Source organism: Diadema setosum, chromosome 9, assembly GCF_964275005.1.
Source record: "Diadema setosum chromosome 9, eeDiaSeto1, whole genome shotgun sequence".
Classification (NCBI taxonomy): Eukaryota; Metazoa; Echinodermata; class Echinoidea; order Diadematoida; family Diadematidae; genus Diadema; species Diadema setosum.
Window position 1 is genome coordinate 13324042 of NC_092693.1, and position 18061 is coordinate 13342102.

An 18061-nucleotide genomic window follows, 5' to 3' on the forward strand; every position below is an offset into this window, starting at 1 on the left:
TTAGCCGGGGAGTAATTGCCCTCGGGCGGTAATTACCCTGATACGGTCTGCATGTACGATAACCTTTAGATATGTAAAATAAGTTAGGACACCATTGAAGGCATGCACAGCATACCATAATTTTATTAAAGTGAAACTCAACTTTTGAGATGGAATAAGATTCTTCGTTAAACACTTCCAGATAATATATATGAAGAGCTTGCTTTCAAAAGGCGCTAAATCCATATAATTTTTTAATGGATTTAGCTCCATTTGGAAGCAAATTCTTCATATATTTTTCTTTTTTTCGCTTCATGAACTATACAGGGACCTGGTTGCTAGGCTACTACCAGTACTGGTACATGCTAGACTTAGGTGAATACTTGTATATCTAATCGAGCACTGTTCAGTTTGGGGAACGGCTGAATTTCAGAACGTTGACGTCATCACAGATGTATCTAAAAATGTTCTCATGCAGTTGACTTCTAGTGGCACGGCTTCTCTTGAAAACAACAATCATTGTATTTTCTGTTATCGTTATTGTTAAGTGCTTTCTCAGGGGACCTGGGACAACCTCTTTGAACCAAAGAGATTAAATCTTTTGTTTTGAACAGTTTCAGAGCCGTAAAAAGGGTGAACTACTGAAATTTTGCACAAGGGCGCCATCTGTAGTCTTTACATTGTATAAGTTTCCTGTCAGAGGTCATGCTGGAAGAGTGGGTTTATGTTCCGCGACAGGAGAAGAGTTGGACTGCATCTCGAATCCGGAGGCATCCTTCCTCCATTTTCGATTAAGAGGATTCCTTCAAGATGAGTGGAGGAGTATCATATTATGGGAGCAAAATAAGCCTCGTATCGAACGCAGGAATTCGATATGAAGGTCATTTGTTCTCTGTTGATACCAACGAGTCGACAGTGACACTGTCGAAAGGTACGTTTTCTTTACAGTGTGTATGCCTCTATGACACAATGACTCCCACCAGTGCAATGTCCACTGTAACGTTATAGAAAATAACCAACATAATGTTTACGTCAGTGTCAGGGGTCGTTTCCTTTTTGAAGATGTTTGACTTGCTTCTTTTGCTGTTTTTCTGACCGCCATAAGTAAGAGGCCATTCGGCACAGCAGAGTTTTGGGTACATTATTCTCATGATGAAATATTAGTAAATTACGGTACGTTACATCTCAACATCAAACGGATTGTAGAAATCCAGGCAGGCGGTAACAATACGTAAAAATGTAGATCTAGGGCCTAACGTGTTAGGTATTTGGTAGACGGATCTAATGTTAGATCTAGGTCCTACTAACGTTAGCAAGTAAACTTTAAATATAAATTTTACTGATGTAAGATGAAGGAGGTTTAGGTCTAGAACTAAAAGATAAGAAAAAAAAAAAAACTATTTGAACAGTAGACACGTCCTAACCAGTTAACAAAGCCCCAGTATTCGGCCGGCCTCCAAAACCCAGACACTTCTTAGGTCCTAGTACCTGGTACCACTTATCACAAGCCAGCAAATTCTACTGTCACAACACACGCATATCACATTGTTTCACACACTGGCAAACTCGTTCACCACAGGAAAGTGTCCGAGTCACCTCCAAAAACCCACCTAAATTCCCAAATTTTGCCGTCAATAATGCGCAATGTGGAATCACCGCAACTTTTCCATGCGCACGAATTGGGTCCCGTGTAAAGAATCAGGGTCACCGAAAAAGTGCTAAAAATTGAAAAATTATGCCGTTCTGTCGCGAGATTTTTTCGCTTATCGCAAGCTCAGAATGTGATGGTAATGTACAGGTGTATCCTCAAAAACAAAAGAAAAACAAAATGTCTGTAGGCCTAGGGTTTCTAGGCCTATGTGCTGATGCAGTGAACAATAGGGCTTAGGGGCTGAATGCAAGTGCCAAGTCACCAAAATTTGGACACGAACGGGCGCCACAACGTCCCCGATGAGCAACCTTGGGAATTGCGACAACAAGGGATGGCGCGCGCTCATTTTTCAGCGGCCTTTGTACGCGTATTGACATTGCGCGTGCGTCGTAATTTTGGGGAAATGACAAGGTGATAATATTTGGGGATTCTGTGAAATTTTATGATGCATTTAAAAAATTCAATATGGGGGAAAAAGTAGGTTGATATATTTAACATAGATTATTAGGGCCCTATAGATATAATTTTGTAGAGTATTACCGGTATTTGAGTTGAAGAAATATTGCAAAAAAGCTTATGTGTCCGAAAATTGGGGGTTTTACTCTAGACATAACATTGTTACATCCGGACTCAACAATAAAATTCTATTTCTGTAATTTAAAAACCTGAACAAGTTAAATTTACCTGGTACATAAAATGACTGAAGAACTTGGAATTCATGGATGTGTTCTGGACCTGATATGAGTGATAATGATGTTGCATTGGCATTGTGTAAAATTACTGTTTGTAGTGTATCTACAGACATGGTAACATCAGTGTCATTATCCGAGTACAATTCACTAGGTTGATGTCCTGACTCACGCTGAATAATATTGAATTTGTATTGGCATCTGCACCAAGGTTTGCACATAGAAGAATTGCCCATCCGCTCCGTGAACAGGGGGATACCCGCGCCGCACTCTGCTGATTGGCTCGCTGCGCAACACTGCTTTGCTGCACAGCAAAGCATAACTGCGACCAGCAGCCCCAAACGCGTAGCGTAATGGGGCTGCGGACTCTAGCATTCAGGATTATGACGGGTAGTATCACGGATAAATATCAACTTAAAATCGGAAAATTTCTTCAAGTTGAAGACTTAGGTAAAGTTGAAGTGTTGACAACAGGTAATGTGCAACGTTTGGTTCTGCCAATAGTCCCTTTCTGTTCGAATTGATGACTTAATGTGACTCGGTCAATCCATTGACTGGATAAGATGACTGTGTGCGCATGCGCTGGCCGTCAATTCAGTGTAGCTCTCCCAGGTTCCTCTCGATCGAGTCACATTAAGTCATCAATTCGAACAGAAAGGGACTATTGGCAGAACCAAACGTTGCACGTTATCTGTTGTCAACACTTCAACTTCACCTGTAAGTCTTCAAATTGAAGAAATTTTTCGATTTTAAGTTGATATTCATCCGCGATACTACCCCTGTCATAATCCTGAATGCTACAGTCCGCAGCCCCATTACATTACACGTTTGGGGCTGCTGGTCGCAGTTAAGCAAAGCAGAGCGCCATTCACTACACGAGAGCTCTGCATAGCATACACTGGTCCGCTATACTCACTGAACTATGGATACCAGCCATAGCTTGAAAATGCGCAACCAGGGGGATCTATGCGTGGCCGACTTGAATTCCCTAGCACAACCTGAACCTCTCCGCCCGTTTCGCAGCCTGATTACACAACGCTACACAGCATACACTGCACTCCAACACGAAACAACAAAATGGCAACGAGAATTCATTCAGTGTAATTTGTTTGGAGGGATGTCACTCTCTACACACACATGTTGCTTCCATACAAATTGCACATAGCTATACACACATATCAACGAACATGTCCACATACTTTACAAACTCATACGATAAAAATCATTCAAAAATATGACTTACCAAAGCACGAACTCACCAACAATATCGCCAAGGTTTTCCTCAAATAAATGACAACACGGATGGTGAAATTTGCTATGATCAATGTAAATCTTCATACAAATTTATTATTATTTTTCTTTCAAATTACCAAAGTAGCTATGTTATTGTACAGGCATGGCTTTTGCACACAAAACAATGGACAGAAACTTAGAATTTACTCGTAAATCCAGTAGGGAACACTGCGTGATATTTAATCGTTACACAATGCATGTCACATCAGAGAGGAACAGAATTGCGAGTGAGGCGTTGTTTTACTGTGACATTTGGTGATTTATCAGTTGGTTTGGGCATGTTTGTTCATGTGAGCAAAATATGCAAACTTACCACGCCATCTACTGAGTCAGGAGTGTGAACATGGCACTGTATGGTCAAGTTTTCAGTAAACTTGGTGGGAGATACCATTATTCACACAGGCACCATGCCCCTTCCCCCCCCCCCCCCCCCTCTTTGGGATCCCAGGTTGCCCTGAAGCCCCCAAATTAGGTAATCTTACGGGGGGAACAAAACATCTGTCTGTGGAACCAGAAATTACAGACACAATGCTATGAGTTTAGAATATATTGGTGAGTGTACTTTTATTTTTATTTATTTATTTATTTTTTTTAATATATTCAGGGGTAACCCCTTGGGGTTGAGACCTAATTCAGGGCTAGTTTTCACATTTTGATCATCTTTTGGAAAATGCACAAAGCCCCCCAAGTTTGCTACTACAGTTGAACCTCTATTATCCGGCCTCCCTTTATCCGGATCTCTCTATTATCCGGACGCAATCTTGCCGTGATTTTGCCCAACTCCTTGAGAACTCCTACACAAACACACATGAATTACATATTACTTCCAACATGATTAACATACATTACATCAAATTTCCTTCCAAATTGCTTACCCTCAGACATTTTAACATCCCCAAACATCCCCAAATGTAACAATGAAAAGGTTGCAGTATACACATTACTACATGTGGTACTACAATGGGCTACATCAGTACATGTGTATGTATGTACATGTATAAAGCATTGAGTCTCCCGTATCCGGCCAAATCCCTTATCCGGATGAGCCCCGGTCCCGACTTGTCCGGATACGAGAGGTTCAACTGTATATGTCTTTCTAAGGTGATGCAGTCTGCAAGAATACAAGGAAGGTGAACTTGCAATATTGAGGTTAACAAAGTTACAAAGCTACAATTTAAAGTACCTTTGAATCAAACTGCCACAGGGAAATGAGAAAAGGATAGTGTTGCATTGTCTTAGTGAAGCAAGATTGAAATGGGGTCTATGGCTCTGAGAGGCTGTGCACGAACTCTTCAGGAAATTTGCAGTCTTGCCAAGTTTTCGATGAATCATTTTACATCATTTACATCATTTCTGTAGTTAATAACTAAACTCTTTTATTTTCAGGGTCATTGATATTCTGTGCCCCTTAGACTAAAGCAAACTACACCAAACAAAGCTTGAGGCTGTTGGACACATGAGGTGTACTGTAGCAGTCACATCGGGAAATTACTGCATTTCATTCTAATTCTTCCCAACAGTTCGCTCCTTTGGGACAGAAGATCGTGAGTGTCCACATCCGGTGGCCCAGCGAGATGAGATGTACGACTACATTGTGTTCCGGGGATCCGACATCAAAGATCTCCTCGTATGCGAGGCCCCAAGAACCCAGAGCACCATTGCGCAGGATCCAGCTATTCTGCAGGTACGTGGTGTTATTTGTAATGAGGTAGATACTGGTACTTACATGTAGAAGGGGAAACTTGATATTCTGATATCATTTTTGGGATGACATAAAAATATCATGATATTGAAAAGATACTCTTAAAGAGGACTGCATGTCACCAAACTACATGTATATTTTATGGCTTAAGATGACAATTTATACGATCATAGTATTGTGGTGATGTAAAAATTGTTGGACACATTGTATTTGCTGTTTAATGATACTAAATGGAAAATTTGATCCCTTGAGTTTGTTGATGGTGACAGTAGAAATGGATTTACATAATTCATTGTGGTTAAGGAAGTAAGCAATTTTTTTCCCCCAATTTCTTTGTAGTGCAGATGTAATGACATGTAATGTTAAGTGTTGTCTGCTTGCCTAAGCATTTTTTTTTTTTTTTTTTTTTTTTGTGGCTATAGGGCTAAATGAATCAACAGTCAGGAAAAGAAATGACCGTTTTGGTATGCAATGCATTCTTAATGCTCTGGATTGTACAAATTAGTAACAATCTTAACACCATGTGTAGATGTGCTACATTCTTTTGGTGTTGTCAAACTACAATGTACCTGTATGAAAAGCTGAGACAAATTGACACATATTGGGGTACTCATCTGTCAGTAGGTAACACATTACCAAAATGTCCATTTATTCTCTCATAGTATTTTGGAAGACTTGTTTGTACACATTGTCATTGATGTTCCCCCTTGACATCAGTTTAAGCTTTACAATTTCTCTCTTTTTTACTCTCCTGGTCGTATGGTGCCCATAAACTAAACCATGTAAAGCAGCTTGCGCAGTTACAGTGTAGCTGGAATTGGTTTTATAATAGAAAAAAAAAAGAAAAAAGAAAGGGGATACTCTGTAGTTGGCCATGAAATTGATAGAGCCTCTTATCTTAGAGCAGTTTGCATTACAGTGTGTTTGTGTGGTGTTGGTGGTGGTGGTGGTGGTGGGGGGGGGGGGGGCATCCCACCTGCCCTGCAGAACAGTAGGGTTAATTTTTTATTGAAGACAAGGCTCATGTTGTAATATTCTCAGTATCTGTGTATTTTATCCTTAGGTGCTTTATGCAGTGTGCTTTGCACATAATGAATGTTGAAACATGTTGAAATGATTCACAGTTTTTTTGCAAGCAGTTTGAGGTTTGCTTGATATTGACCATATTGCTCAGATAGCTTATATTAAAAAGATTTTAAAAATATATAACAGCTATTGACAGTAGAAATGAAAGTGACAGAACTATTGTGATCTTGAATGATCTGTATTGAAGGATATCAGTAAATGCTTCTACTACTACTGATAATAATGATAATGATTGCATTTACATGGCACTTTATACTAACTGGTGTTTCTAAGCGCATGGTGCTATTCTTACAAAAAGAGTAGAAAACACAATAACATTAGGACAATGCAAAACCAAAATTACAGTCACAAAAGAAGAAAATAAAAACAATGTGATACAGTGATACAATAATTAATAACTGACTGTGTGCGCCTCCGGAAAAAAAAAATACTAGTGTCTGATCTGTTTGATTGTTGTTCATATAGCACTCTGGGGCTGTGAGCACAACTTCAACTCCAAGCTTCAGGCCCCCCAACACCTTTGCAACTGCTCCTGCCCCATTTGCTCCCTTCAATGTCCCATACCAGTACAGTGCTATGGGGGGAATGATGCCCAATCAGTTTGGAGCAGCCCAGGCTCAGAGACCACCGCAAATGGGAGGTAAGTTATGTGTGTCTGAGTGTGTGTATGTGTATTGGTTGGGGGGGGGGGAATGTAAACTGATTTGTCACAAAAACACAACAACATGTAAATAGTAAGCTACTATTGGATTCAGCATGGGTAAATGGATACTGGAGAGACCGCTGTATGGGGTGTTTTTTTATGTTAATTTTTTTGTGTGTTAAAAAAAGTATTGAAAAAAAAACACAAAGCAATTAATACAAGAGCCATGTTGCATGTCACGCACAGAGCTATACATGTTTACTTAATCAGGAATTCTTGTGCAGGCAAACATTGACTGTAGAAAATCACAGGTTTTGACATGAGCCATGCCATGATGGATGCAAAGAGCAATACATGCTCACTTAATCAAGAATTTGATGATTGGGCAAAGATTGATGACTGAAAATTCTAATTCATTTTTTTTTTTTTATTCTTTTTGAAGAGTTCATATTGAAGTCCTGTTTTATGATTATCTAGAACATTCGTGCAACAATGCATTGTCCCCTACAACCTGCTTCATCCCATTTCACCCTTTCTTTATCGTCTTCCTGTAGAGGTAGGTCGGCAGACTCCCCCAATCACCCGCAAGTCGCCAACCATGGAGCAGGCAGTGCAGGCCTCTGGCCCACAGTCACCAGAGAAGGACAGGAAAGATGGCGGCAAGCACCATGAGAAGGATGAGGAGAGTCATCGCGACTCCAGACCCGAGCCCCAGCAGCAGCGGAGGCGGGACGATCGCCGGCCAAACCGGGACGCCAGGGACGACGGGCGCCACAGGGACAACCAGGATGGGCGGCATCGTGATGGCCAGCACCGGGACCAGGACAGGGACGTTGACAGGAGGAGAAATGATCGGTCAAGGGATCAAGGTCGCCGACCCCAAGGTACTTTGCTTGGTAATGCAACTGACATCTCCCATGTGGATGCTCTGTCAAAGGAACAAGAGTACTGATCACTACAAAATGTGATTGCCTAGAAATGTGAAGCTGATGAGACAAATGTTAATTTTTGACCCAAAGGTGGTATGAGGGAGTGGAGTAGGACTCTGCTTTAAACATTCTTTACACTTTTAATGTACATTGTTCTTTAGCTGTTGCAAACCTGTAGAATCTCTACTGGGAATGGAGAAGGAATCATGCTTAGGTAGCCATTTTGAGCTTAAATAATTTTCAGAGATATCATCTCCCTGCAAGCATATTTGGGTTTGGGTCATTAATCATATTCTGTGATCATTTCTTGCAGGTCAGCAGCAGCAGCATCAGCAACAGCAGCAGCAGCAGCCATATAGGAGGGGTGGGCGGGGCCGCGGGCGTGGCCAGCGCCCACAGATTGCCAAGGAGCCAATCAAGGTTGGCACCGACTTTGACTTCGACACCGCCAATGCCCAGTACGACAAGGAGGCCATAGAGGACGAACTGGAGAACAAGCTGAAGATTGGTGGGTGCACTCCCCTCTAGTCTTAAACACAGTGATGACAGTGCACAAATAGTCCAAGTCGCAAGTCCGTAATTGCTGTGTTTAACCCTATCTCTGTCACGGGCCGATTAAATCGGCCCAAAAACTGCAACAGAAATGCTTCGGCCGATATTATCGGCCCCATTTTGATTGACAGATTACTTCAAAGGCTATGACACTACCACTCTATAAACTCATATGTGATTGGCTGACGGTGTAAGGAAACGATTTCCAGCCTCAAAAAAGCTTCCCCACCTTTGACCAATCAGGAAAGCCTTCTCAAAGTCCAAAAAATTGTGGTGGCCCCGCCCATGTTCATTTGCATTCAGACTGCAATGTATTGTGTACAGTTTTGCCATGTGTGGAGAACTTACACGAATCTGTATATGTGGGACTGTAATAGAGATCGCCGCGAGCGATGAAAAGATCGTACTCGTGGGTCAATTTTCATCTATTTTATCTAAGTCAAAATAGTAAAACATGAAGTGAAAACATTCAGATTAGGGATTTCAACATCTCTGAATTCTGTGAAGGGGTATAGTTTCAGTAATATCGGCCTCATAAATGATCTGAAGAATAGATGAACACTGCACATTCGGTGCAGCAGTTGCAACTGTTTACTCGGCACTAACAGCAGTGCAATGGGTCTCTAGTTAGCCGGGGCCAGCGGGGCAGGTGTAAGGAGCAATAGGGTTACAGTAGCTTCCTGCTGGCGGCCTGAAGCTGTACAGTCTTGATGTTGGGATATGTTTGACTGTTTATTATTATTACATGATGAAACTGTCACTATGCGAAACTTCAGTTCAATGCAGGTTTATCATAAAGAAAATGACTGCTGTGCTAGTTAATTCTGTTTCAATAAGGAAAGTGCAGAAAGTCGTAGACTAGCATATGATGATCAACTGGAATGCATGGACACTCCCAACGTCTGAATATTTTCAATAACATTTTTTATCCTTAGATTATCTTATCATTATGGCATTATCATAGGACAAGATTAATATAAATTTGAAAGAAAAAGCACAATTCAATTTATATTTTCAGCTTGACAAGATACAAACACGCTTTGTCTACTTTCAGGCCAACATCACTCACAAAATCAGAAATTACACAAAATGTGTGAAATCTAGGTTGTAATTGCCACAGACTTTTGTTCATAAAATGAAAAGTACTGATGCTATTGATGAAAAATCATACCATCTGAAAGCTGAATAAATCCTCTACAACATCTATGAGACCTTTTTGTGATGCAAGCTCATGTTGTGTGGAAAAATGAGGTGGTAACATGTAGAAATAAGTCTGCATTGATAATTATGTGACATAAGAGGGCGTCCTACTTAAAATTGAAGTGCGCCCTCACTCAGATTATTATGGAAAATGAAAGTTTAGACCATAAGCTTTCAAATGATGTATAACATGACACATTAATGTCAATAATAATAATCAGAAATGGCCATCAACAATCTTGTGTCTGTGCACTGCAAAATGTCTGAGCAGTCTGGCTACGGTGTATGTGACAGATATAGGGTTAAACACAGCAATTATGGAGAGAGAGGGAGAAACAAGAACAGACCAATTTGATTATATTTCTTACTTCAATGGTTGATATATGGTAGCAATTGAATACTCCTCTGTTACATTTTCTTGTGAAACATGACTCCTCTGATCTGTAGCATTTTAAGGGATAAGAAACGACGTAGTAGGTTGCCTAATGTAATTGTCATCCCTCTGAATGTTTTGCCAAAAAAGTTAAACTTTTTATTTCGTTACTTTGTAGTGTATGGCTGATAATATGTTTGGTTTCACTCTGTTTAGTACTGCAATCTGTTTTGCCTCGAGAGAAAGATAACTTAGATGCTGTAGTTTTGTTACAAGTGTGGCGAGCACGGACCCTCTGTGGCAAACTGACAGATTCCTACTCTCTTTATTTCCTCATTAGTGAATGGTGATGAGAAGTCTGGAGAGCATGAGGGATCGGGCAGTGAGACACCAACCAGTGAGACCCAGGATGACAAAGCCTTCTACGAGCCAGAGAAGTCCTTCTTTGACAGCATCTCGTGTGAAGCCAGCAACCCCGAGTAAGGGACAGGCCCCCCCACCCCCCCCCCCCCCCAAGTCTGATGCTCTTTCTCTCTCTTCGCCTCCACCCCTTTATGTTTCCCTCACATGTAAGCTGATATTGTGTAACTTGTATGACCAAATGATCAAAAGTGATAATACACCTCCAAACATTCCAGTGTCATAGTTTCTACTGAAGCAAAGCAGCAGCACCTACGAGAAATGTTTGTATTGTGAGATTCTATGGTGTTATAGTAACATGCCAAAGTTATGATTGTTGATGAGCACATATATACATTATACATGTACCATTTTCATTGCAGTATGTAAGTTTTAAGAAGAGAAACAGGAGGGTATTGTTAGTGAAGTGTGGATGGCAATCTATACAGATAAGTATTTCTTTATTGTGATGTATTGCATTTGTGTGTGTTGGGGGGGGGGGATGAATAAAGTAAAATCTGTATTGATGGGAACAGCCATAGATTTGCTCTACCCCATATTACCCTGTTGAGGACGAGTCCCTAGTATGCTTGGGCAAGGGTTTATGGGAAATGGGTGTTGCAGCAAAATCAGTCCGTCCTCAACAGGTTAACGTTTTCATGCTGTCTTGTGTACCTTGTAGGAGCCGAACCCGACCAAGTCGCCGTGAGGAGTACAAGATGAACACGGAAACATTCGGGGTTCCCTTCGCCAGGGGACGTGGACGCGGCAGAGGAGGCTACTACCGTGGGGGCTACCGGGGAGGCTACAACAACTACCAGGGCAACTACAACAGGAGTGGCTACAACTCTGGCTACAGGGGTCGTGGCAACTACCGTGGCACGTCTTGGAACAACCGCAGGAACCGCAACCAGGATTGGAGTCGTGGCGAAGGGTTCCAGCGCAGGGACCGGGATGATAATCGCAGACGAGACGAGGGAGTCAGCCAAAGTAAAGGAACTGCAGTAAGTGTGTATATATAACAATTAGATTCTTTCGTTGTAGGAGTACTTGGTATGTTCATTTTCCCCCATTCAAAGCTTTGTATATACCCCGCTATGTCTGCATGCTAGAAGCAAAGCTTGGTATCAGTGGCAGTGCCTGCGGGAGCTGTCTTTTCTTGAATCACGACGTGTGTAGCCAGTCAGAATGTCCCGTATCATGTGGGGTTGTCCTTCTGTCCATCACTCTGAACTTTGTCCAGGAGAGATGCTGATTGTGATTTTCAGTCAACATTCTTAACGCTATTCTAACTGGGGGGGGAGGGGGGGGGGGGGTCAAATTGACACCCCCCCCCCCCTTGACGTTTCGCACCACGATTCCGCAACGCGCGAAGATTTTACCGCGTCGTTTCATGACTTTTTTCATTGAAGTCTTCGCATATTTTTGAGACCAAATTTGCGACGTCCAGGTACACCGTCCTGAAGTTACGTAATGTTATGCATATGCATGTCAACCCGAAAACAGCTCAAATTCATGATATCGTGTGCAAAATTTAATGCAAATTGTGTTTTTTGGTTAAATTGATATAAATTTGATTATTTCAGCTTTTAACCATTGACATTAATCAATTCTAGTGTAGATAAGCCTGAAAAAGTGCCCACAACAAATTTTGGCAAAAAAACAATAGAAAACAAAAGGTCGAAAAAACAATAAAATACATAAGAAATTTAAAAAAACAATAAAAAACAAAAGAAATTGATTTTGATTGCGCTATTTTTTTACATGAAAATTGTTTGATATGTCTTGAGGAATTCTGACACAGAAATTTAGCGATACTTCAGTCTTTTTAATGGAGTTATAGGTGAAAATATGATTTCATGCACAAATTTGCATAATTGATTTATTAAAAATAGAAAGGCAATATTTTTCTATTGTATGACCATGTAATCTTGTAGTTGACATCCAGCTCTACCTTCAGGCAAAATTTTGCGGCTATCGCGCGATACCCCCCCCCCCCCCCCCCCCAGTAAAAACTTGGTCTCAAATAGCCCACTTAGAATAGGGTTAAAAAATGTTAACATGTCTGATATAAAAGAATGCCTATAAAATACTTGTCCTTCTCATTCTAATCTGGCATATGCATTTTTCTCTCTATCTTGCAGGAGAAAAGCCAGAAAGAAGATATAAAAGTGGCGGAAGGCTCATAGGTGGAGTGCTGAGCGAGAGGGGAGTTTACTCATCTGTACAAACAGACTCTTATTCTTTTACAAGCAGCAGCCCTGGTTTTCAAGAGAAAAGCTGGAAGCAAGGACCGTCAGCAGCTCTCGCGAGTAATTATTGATATTGTTTCGGTTTCTTTAATACTGTTAAACCCTACCCCTCTTCCTTTTACCTACACAAAAGTGAGGGGGAACAAAAGTATGAGAAATGTGTGATACTACATAAGCGACATCCTGCAGCCAGGTGTGCAGATAGTGGTGGTGGAGTAGATCTCCATCCCACTGTAATTTCTTTGGGGGAAGATGGAGAGGAGTTAGGAGTATGATATTTTATCATGATTCTTCATTGTTGGCCTTTGGCAGTGGTTCTGTGTGTCCAGTGTGAAGTTTAATCAGTCTTTGGGGACGCTGCACTTGTCGGACTCTGGATCGTAACTCCTACAATGGACTTTGAGGGTTTTTTGTTGTTGTTTTTTTTTTTTTGTTGTTCTTGTTTAATTTTAGGTCTTTCTGTCTGTTCGCTTTATTTATTTCTTTGCCTGCCATTGTACATTTAAGAGCCAGTGACCCACTTGTGCTAAATCAGGTTTTTTTTTTTTTGTTTTTTTTTTTGTCACCTCTATTGCTGATACAAAGTGTCGTCTTAAATTGAGATGGACTTCATACTCACAGGCCTGCATACGAGGGGTCTGCTTTGCTACTAATACTCACTTGTGGTGGTGTATAGTTTCCTATGAAGTTTTCTGATGACCTAGAATATTCTTTCACCATTGTGAAGAGAGATACCTAGAGTATGGCGCTTAACATAACCTCACCACAATTACAACACAGTCAGCATGGTCATGTGTAGGCATCTCTTTGCCAGGGTTGGATGAAGGATGTGCCGTTTCATGAGGGAAGAAGTTCTGTTATTATTCTCATCATATTTGCACTTGGCTAAATGAGCAAAGTTGGCATTCTTCACTAAATAGCATCACAGATGATGCGGAAGATTTCACTGTATGGATATGCTTTGATCTGTGCACGTAATTACCAAAGGCACAATATGTATATCTGTACCAACACAAGCAACATCTGTGAGCAGAAAAGCTGGAGATTAATATACACTGTAATGTTACATATCAGTCATAGGCATGCATAATATGATAATGACAGATCATGGAAAGTTTACTGCAACTGAAAGCAATTCTTTCCGGAAATTGGCCTTATTTCATACCCTCAAAAAAGTATGCAAAGCAGGCATGTCTTGCCCATAGAGATGTTGTGGATCCTTCTCACTCATAGCCCTCTGCATCTGACGAAACATTTGATCTGGCGTCAATACTCAATTATACATGCTGAAAGTGATGCCAGTCATGCTCTCTCTGGCACAAAAAATGCACATGCACCTTTCATAGAGAACTCAAAGGTTGTCATTTTCACAATCGAGTGTAAGGAGGGTGGATAGGTAAATTTGTATCATGATAATTGGTATAGACCTATTCAGTGTTAAAACGCTGTAACTTCAATTGTTCGTAACTGGGTGACTTCGAAAATGAGACGAAAATATGATTCAATGGGTTATGCAATGAGTCAGCATGCGAATCAACTGTTATAAGGCATACTGAAGCCTCCCAGGTTTGGTTGAAGTAGACATTAACATAAACCAAAGAGGTGTGTATTCAAAGGTATCCTAGGCAATTTGGTGCACTCCTATTGTTTAACAGAGTAACATAGTAGTGTGCCAACTGGATACAATCATGGAATTTAGACAGTGGTTGTATTGTCCACCCAAACATCTTACCAATGAAGGAAGTTTTAAAGGGATATGTAACCCTCTTCCACTACATTCTGCGTTGAGGAATAACAGCAATGCTGCACATGCTCCCAACTTTCTGATGGAAAACAACCAAAAATTTCCAGAGTTAGGTGCACCTCCATTTATGTATTGTCTAACCACCCTTATGCACACATTACATGCATGTTGATTGTTGGAAGAAAGAGGAACATTGCAAAGCAGATCTTTCCATGTCATGTGTTGTCATTCATGTCAGTATTAAAAATAGCATATTTTGTTTTTGTAGCAGATGGACTGCCACATAGAAGTTAAGTGATGATGATGCTGTTGGGAGACCGTCAGTGACTAACGGTGCAATGTGTGGTCACCACCAACACTTTGTATTGAAATGAGCAAATGGAAGTGCAGGTAGCCTGCCAGTGTTCGCGTACTTCCAAGCCATTGGCAAGATACATAGATTGTATCGCCACTTGGAAATTTTCTGTGTTTCAAGTGCCACTGCACTTTACAAAGAATATAAAATACAGAAGTGACCAGAGAGGTAAGATAAGTAGCCGCGTACTACTGAAGTCTTTTTGATATGTTGCTTGGGCAATATGTCAGCGGAGTAATTCTGACAAATGTTAAGGGAGATTGTGAAACTCCACTGTCAAGGGACGAGAGCTGTGAAAGCAATGGTATTGTTAGTTTTGTAAATACTTGTAGCTGAACATGTGATCATACTACAAGTTTATTTATGTCCCATCCAAATGATGGATGGATCATTATTGATACGAGCACGGTTGTCACCAGGAAGCACTTCAGTGTGTAAATTGTCTATACATATATTGAGCTTTAAATTCTACCTAGGAAAAAAAAAAACCTACATTTTCTTGTAATTTAACTTGAATGTCATACGACTGAGAATTTTGTATTCAGACTTGGGTTGTTTCCTTGAGGACAAAAAATGGAAAAGTGAGATCATTTTTTGAGTTTGAATCAAATGGATTGAATAAAAAATTTGTGAATCATTTGAGAAGACGATGTGTATGACTGGAAAGTCAGTTTATTGCCATGGAAGGTGGAAAATGTAGAAAACAAGTGTACTTTTCCTTTGATATAATACATAAACTAGAGAATGAAGTTGATTTGAACTGTTATGAGATGTCAATGAATGATAGACAGTGTTGATTCATTGCTCCTAGGGGTGCCAGCACACAATTTGGACAGCAGGAGTTACAGAGAAGTATGTATCAATGATGAGTGTATTTTGCAGCAGTGAAATAGGAACAGGAACGGTCCCTGTATTATAACAAGAAACAAACAGAAAGATACTGCTAATTGTGGAGGAATGCTCTCATTACAATCGCATGTTAAAGAAGATATCATTTATATGTGTGTTTGTAAGTGTAGACAAGAATATTTTGGAAGAACAGCCAATGAAATTATAGAAAAAAGACATTATCCTGACTCGGTCAGTTATAATTTTTTTTTCCCTGATTCACACAATTCAAAGTATATAGGATTTGCAGAAAAACAAGGTAGCTGAAGGTCGAATGCTTTTCTCTTGGAGAAATTTCTTTTGGAGAAATTTCTTTTGACCAAAATCATCATTGGGCTATTTGAATGCTTGTCATGAGCACCATTTTGAAGTGATATGCAAAGTCCCAATTGTGTGGTGGCACTTGAACATGGTGTTGACTCCTTTAAGGTGGAAAGGATTGGCAAAGGGTGTCCAAAAAAATTAAGAGTCATGGGCAGCACATGTAGTGGTGTAACCAGCCCTGACTAACTGAATTTTATTTTAGGGTTTTTGCAGAGATGTTCAAGTAAGGAGAATGTTGCCACGTGACAATCTTGAAGTGATCGCATGATCTTGAGGGCAGCAAGTTGATGGCATTCAAGGAATAATGTGAAGACGGCTAATGGAAGAAGTGTAGAAGACTGCACGATATTTTGTGGTGCACGCTAAAAATGGAAAGAAACTCAAAAAGACTTCAAATGAGAGATGTTAATCATCTTGTAGTGAGCGAGGTAGAGAGTATATTTCTTTTGTACAGGCAGATGACAGATCTGCAAAATGTTCCGTTGAATTTTGTGAAATAAACAAGCTAGAATTCAAAAGAAGTTTGTTTCTGTGTCTGTGTGTGTGATGTGATCCAATGAGTTCAGAATTGTTTCATGTTCAGTGGACAATGCTCATAGTATGTACAGTACTTGTAGAATGAAGCCTCATTTTATAGGACTTCACTTTCAAGCAAAAATGTTTCAGATACTTCACACAATGAGAATGCTGGGACTATTCGAGGTTGGCTATACATTATTGGTTTCCTATGGGTATGTCAAATTACCATTTCAGCCACATGAGATATCAAGGATATAAGATATAGAATAGGTAGTGAGAATTCTGCAATCTCATTGGTTAGGGTTAGGGTGGATTTTCTACTGGCCACACACTGCCTCACAGTGGTAAACATGTTATCGCACACTTGTAACAAAGCTTCGCACACTAACAAGCATTCGCGCACTCAGAGTATGCCTATTGGCAGAAAAATCATGCATCCAGTACATGTAATTACTGGATGCATGGTTTTGAAGTACTGAATGCATGATTTTCGGGCTTTCATCTATAGCAAGCCAAAAGGAAATGGATCCATTGAATTTGCCATAGGGTAAAATGGATTTTTGGCAAGAAAATTGTCCCCACTCTATAACACAGATGATGCACATGTCTTTCCGTACGTCAGTCGGAATAGTGTGCATGTGATAACTATGGAATTTAGCCTAAACCCACTTGGCTTCGCCTTGTGGGTTAAGCATTCCATAGTTAGTTACCTTATGTACACAATTCCGACTGACATGACTCAGACCTGTGCATCATTTGTGTAGTGATACACTTTCCCTGAAACACAATGGCCCGAATTCACGAAGGTGGTACAAACAAAACCATGGTTTAAACCATGGACAAAAACCATGGAGCGCCAAGTGTCGCACGGAATATTTCGTTACGAAATTGGTCATTTCGTCGATAAAATGACAGGTTTCGTTAACGAAATTATTCCGTGGACGAAATGTTCATTTAGTTACAAAATGTTGTCATTTTGTTACAAAATAATAATTTCATCGACGAAATGACTGATTTTGTGACGAAATATTCCATGCGACACTTGGCGCTCCATGGTTTTTGTCCATGGTTTAAACCATGGTTTCATTTGTACCACCTTCGTGAATTCGGGCCAATAGGTCAGACTATAATCATATGAGTGTGACAGATCATGTATATGCTTCTATTTAGTGCCTCCCTGCCTGGAAACAAAATGCTCTCTGGATAGATTTTTACAAGGAAACCTGCTTCAAAGAAGGCCATAATTCTCATCTCTTGTATCATTGAACAAAGTCTAGTAGATGGGATATTACTGTAAAAGTTACTTTCTATCCAAAAGTACATGATTCAGCGAATGTAGCATTCCACTGACATTTCAAATACAATGTAGACTGATATGCTATCGATGTTGCTGGGACCCCCCCCCCCCCCCACCTTTCTTTTCTCGACTTTTCACCCCTCTCACTTCTCTTCTGAAATGGTTGGTACAGTTATGGTTGAGATG

General features: G+C 40.4%; 1 protein-coding gene across 1 annotated transcript; it reads left to right on the forward strand.

The window, feature by feature from the left end:
• Positions 1 to 684: 684 nt before the first annotated feature.
• Positions 685 to 16580, forward strand: LOC140233075 (protein LSM14 homolog B-like). Its single transcript, XM_072313192.1, has 8 exons — positions 685 to 910; positions 5133 to 5296; positions 6866 to 7040; positions 7598 to 7927; positions 8286 to 8480; positions 10438 to 10576; positions 11179 to 11500; positions 12641 to 16580. The coding sequence occupies exons 1-8, from the start codon at positions 790 to 792 to the stop codon at positions 12683 to 12685; spliced, it is 1491 nt and encodes a 496-aa protein (XP_072169293.1). The 5' UTR covers positions 685 to 789; the 3' UTR covers positions 12686 to 16580.
• Positions 16581 to 18061: the final 1481 nt, after the last annotated feature.

Excerpts from the sequence above, each read along its gene's own strand:
- LOC140233075 (XM_072313192.1), top strand. The coding sequence starts at position 790 with ATGAGTGGAGGAGTATCATATTATGGGAGCAAAATAAGCCTCGTATCG. Across the intron at positions 911-5,132 it reads GACAGTGACACTGTCGAAAG|TTCGCTCCTTTGGGACAGAA; the intron begins GTACGTTTTCTT and ends TCTTCCCAACAG. Across the intron at positions 8,481-10,437 it reads GGAGAACAAGCTGAAGATTG|TGAATGGTGATGAGAAGTCT; the intron begins GTGGGTGCACTC and ends TTTCCTCATTAG.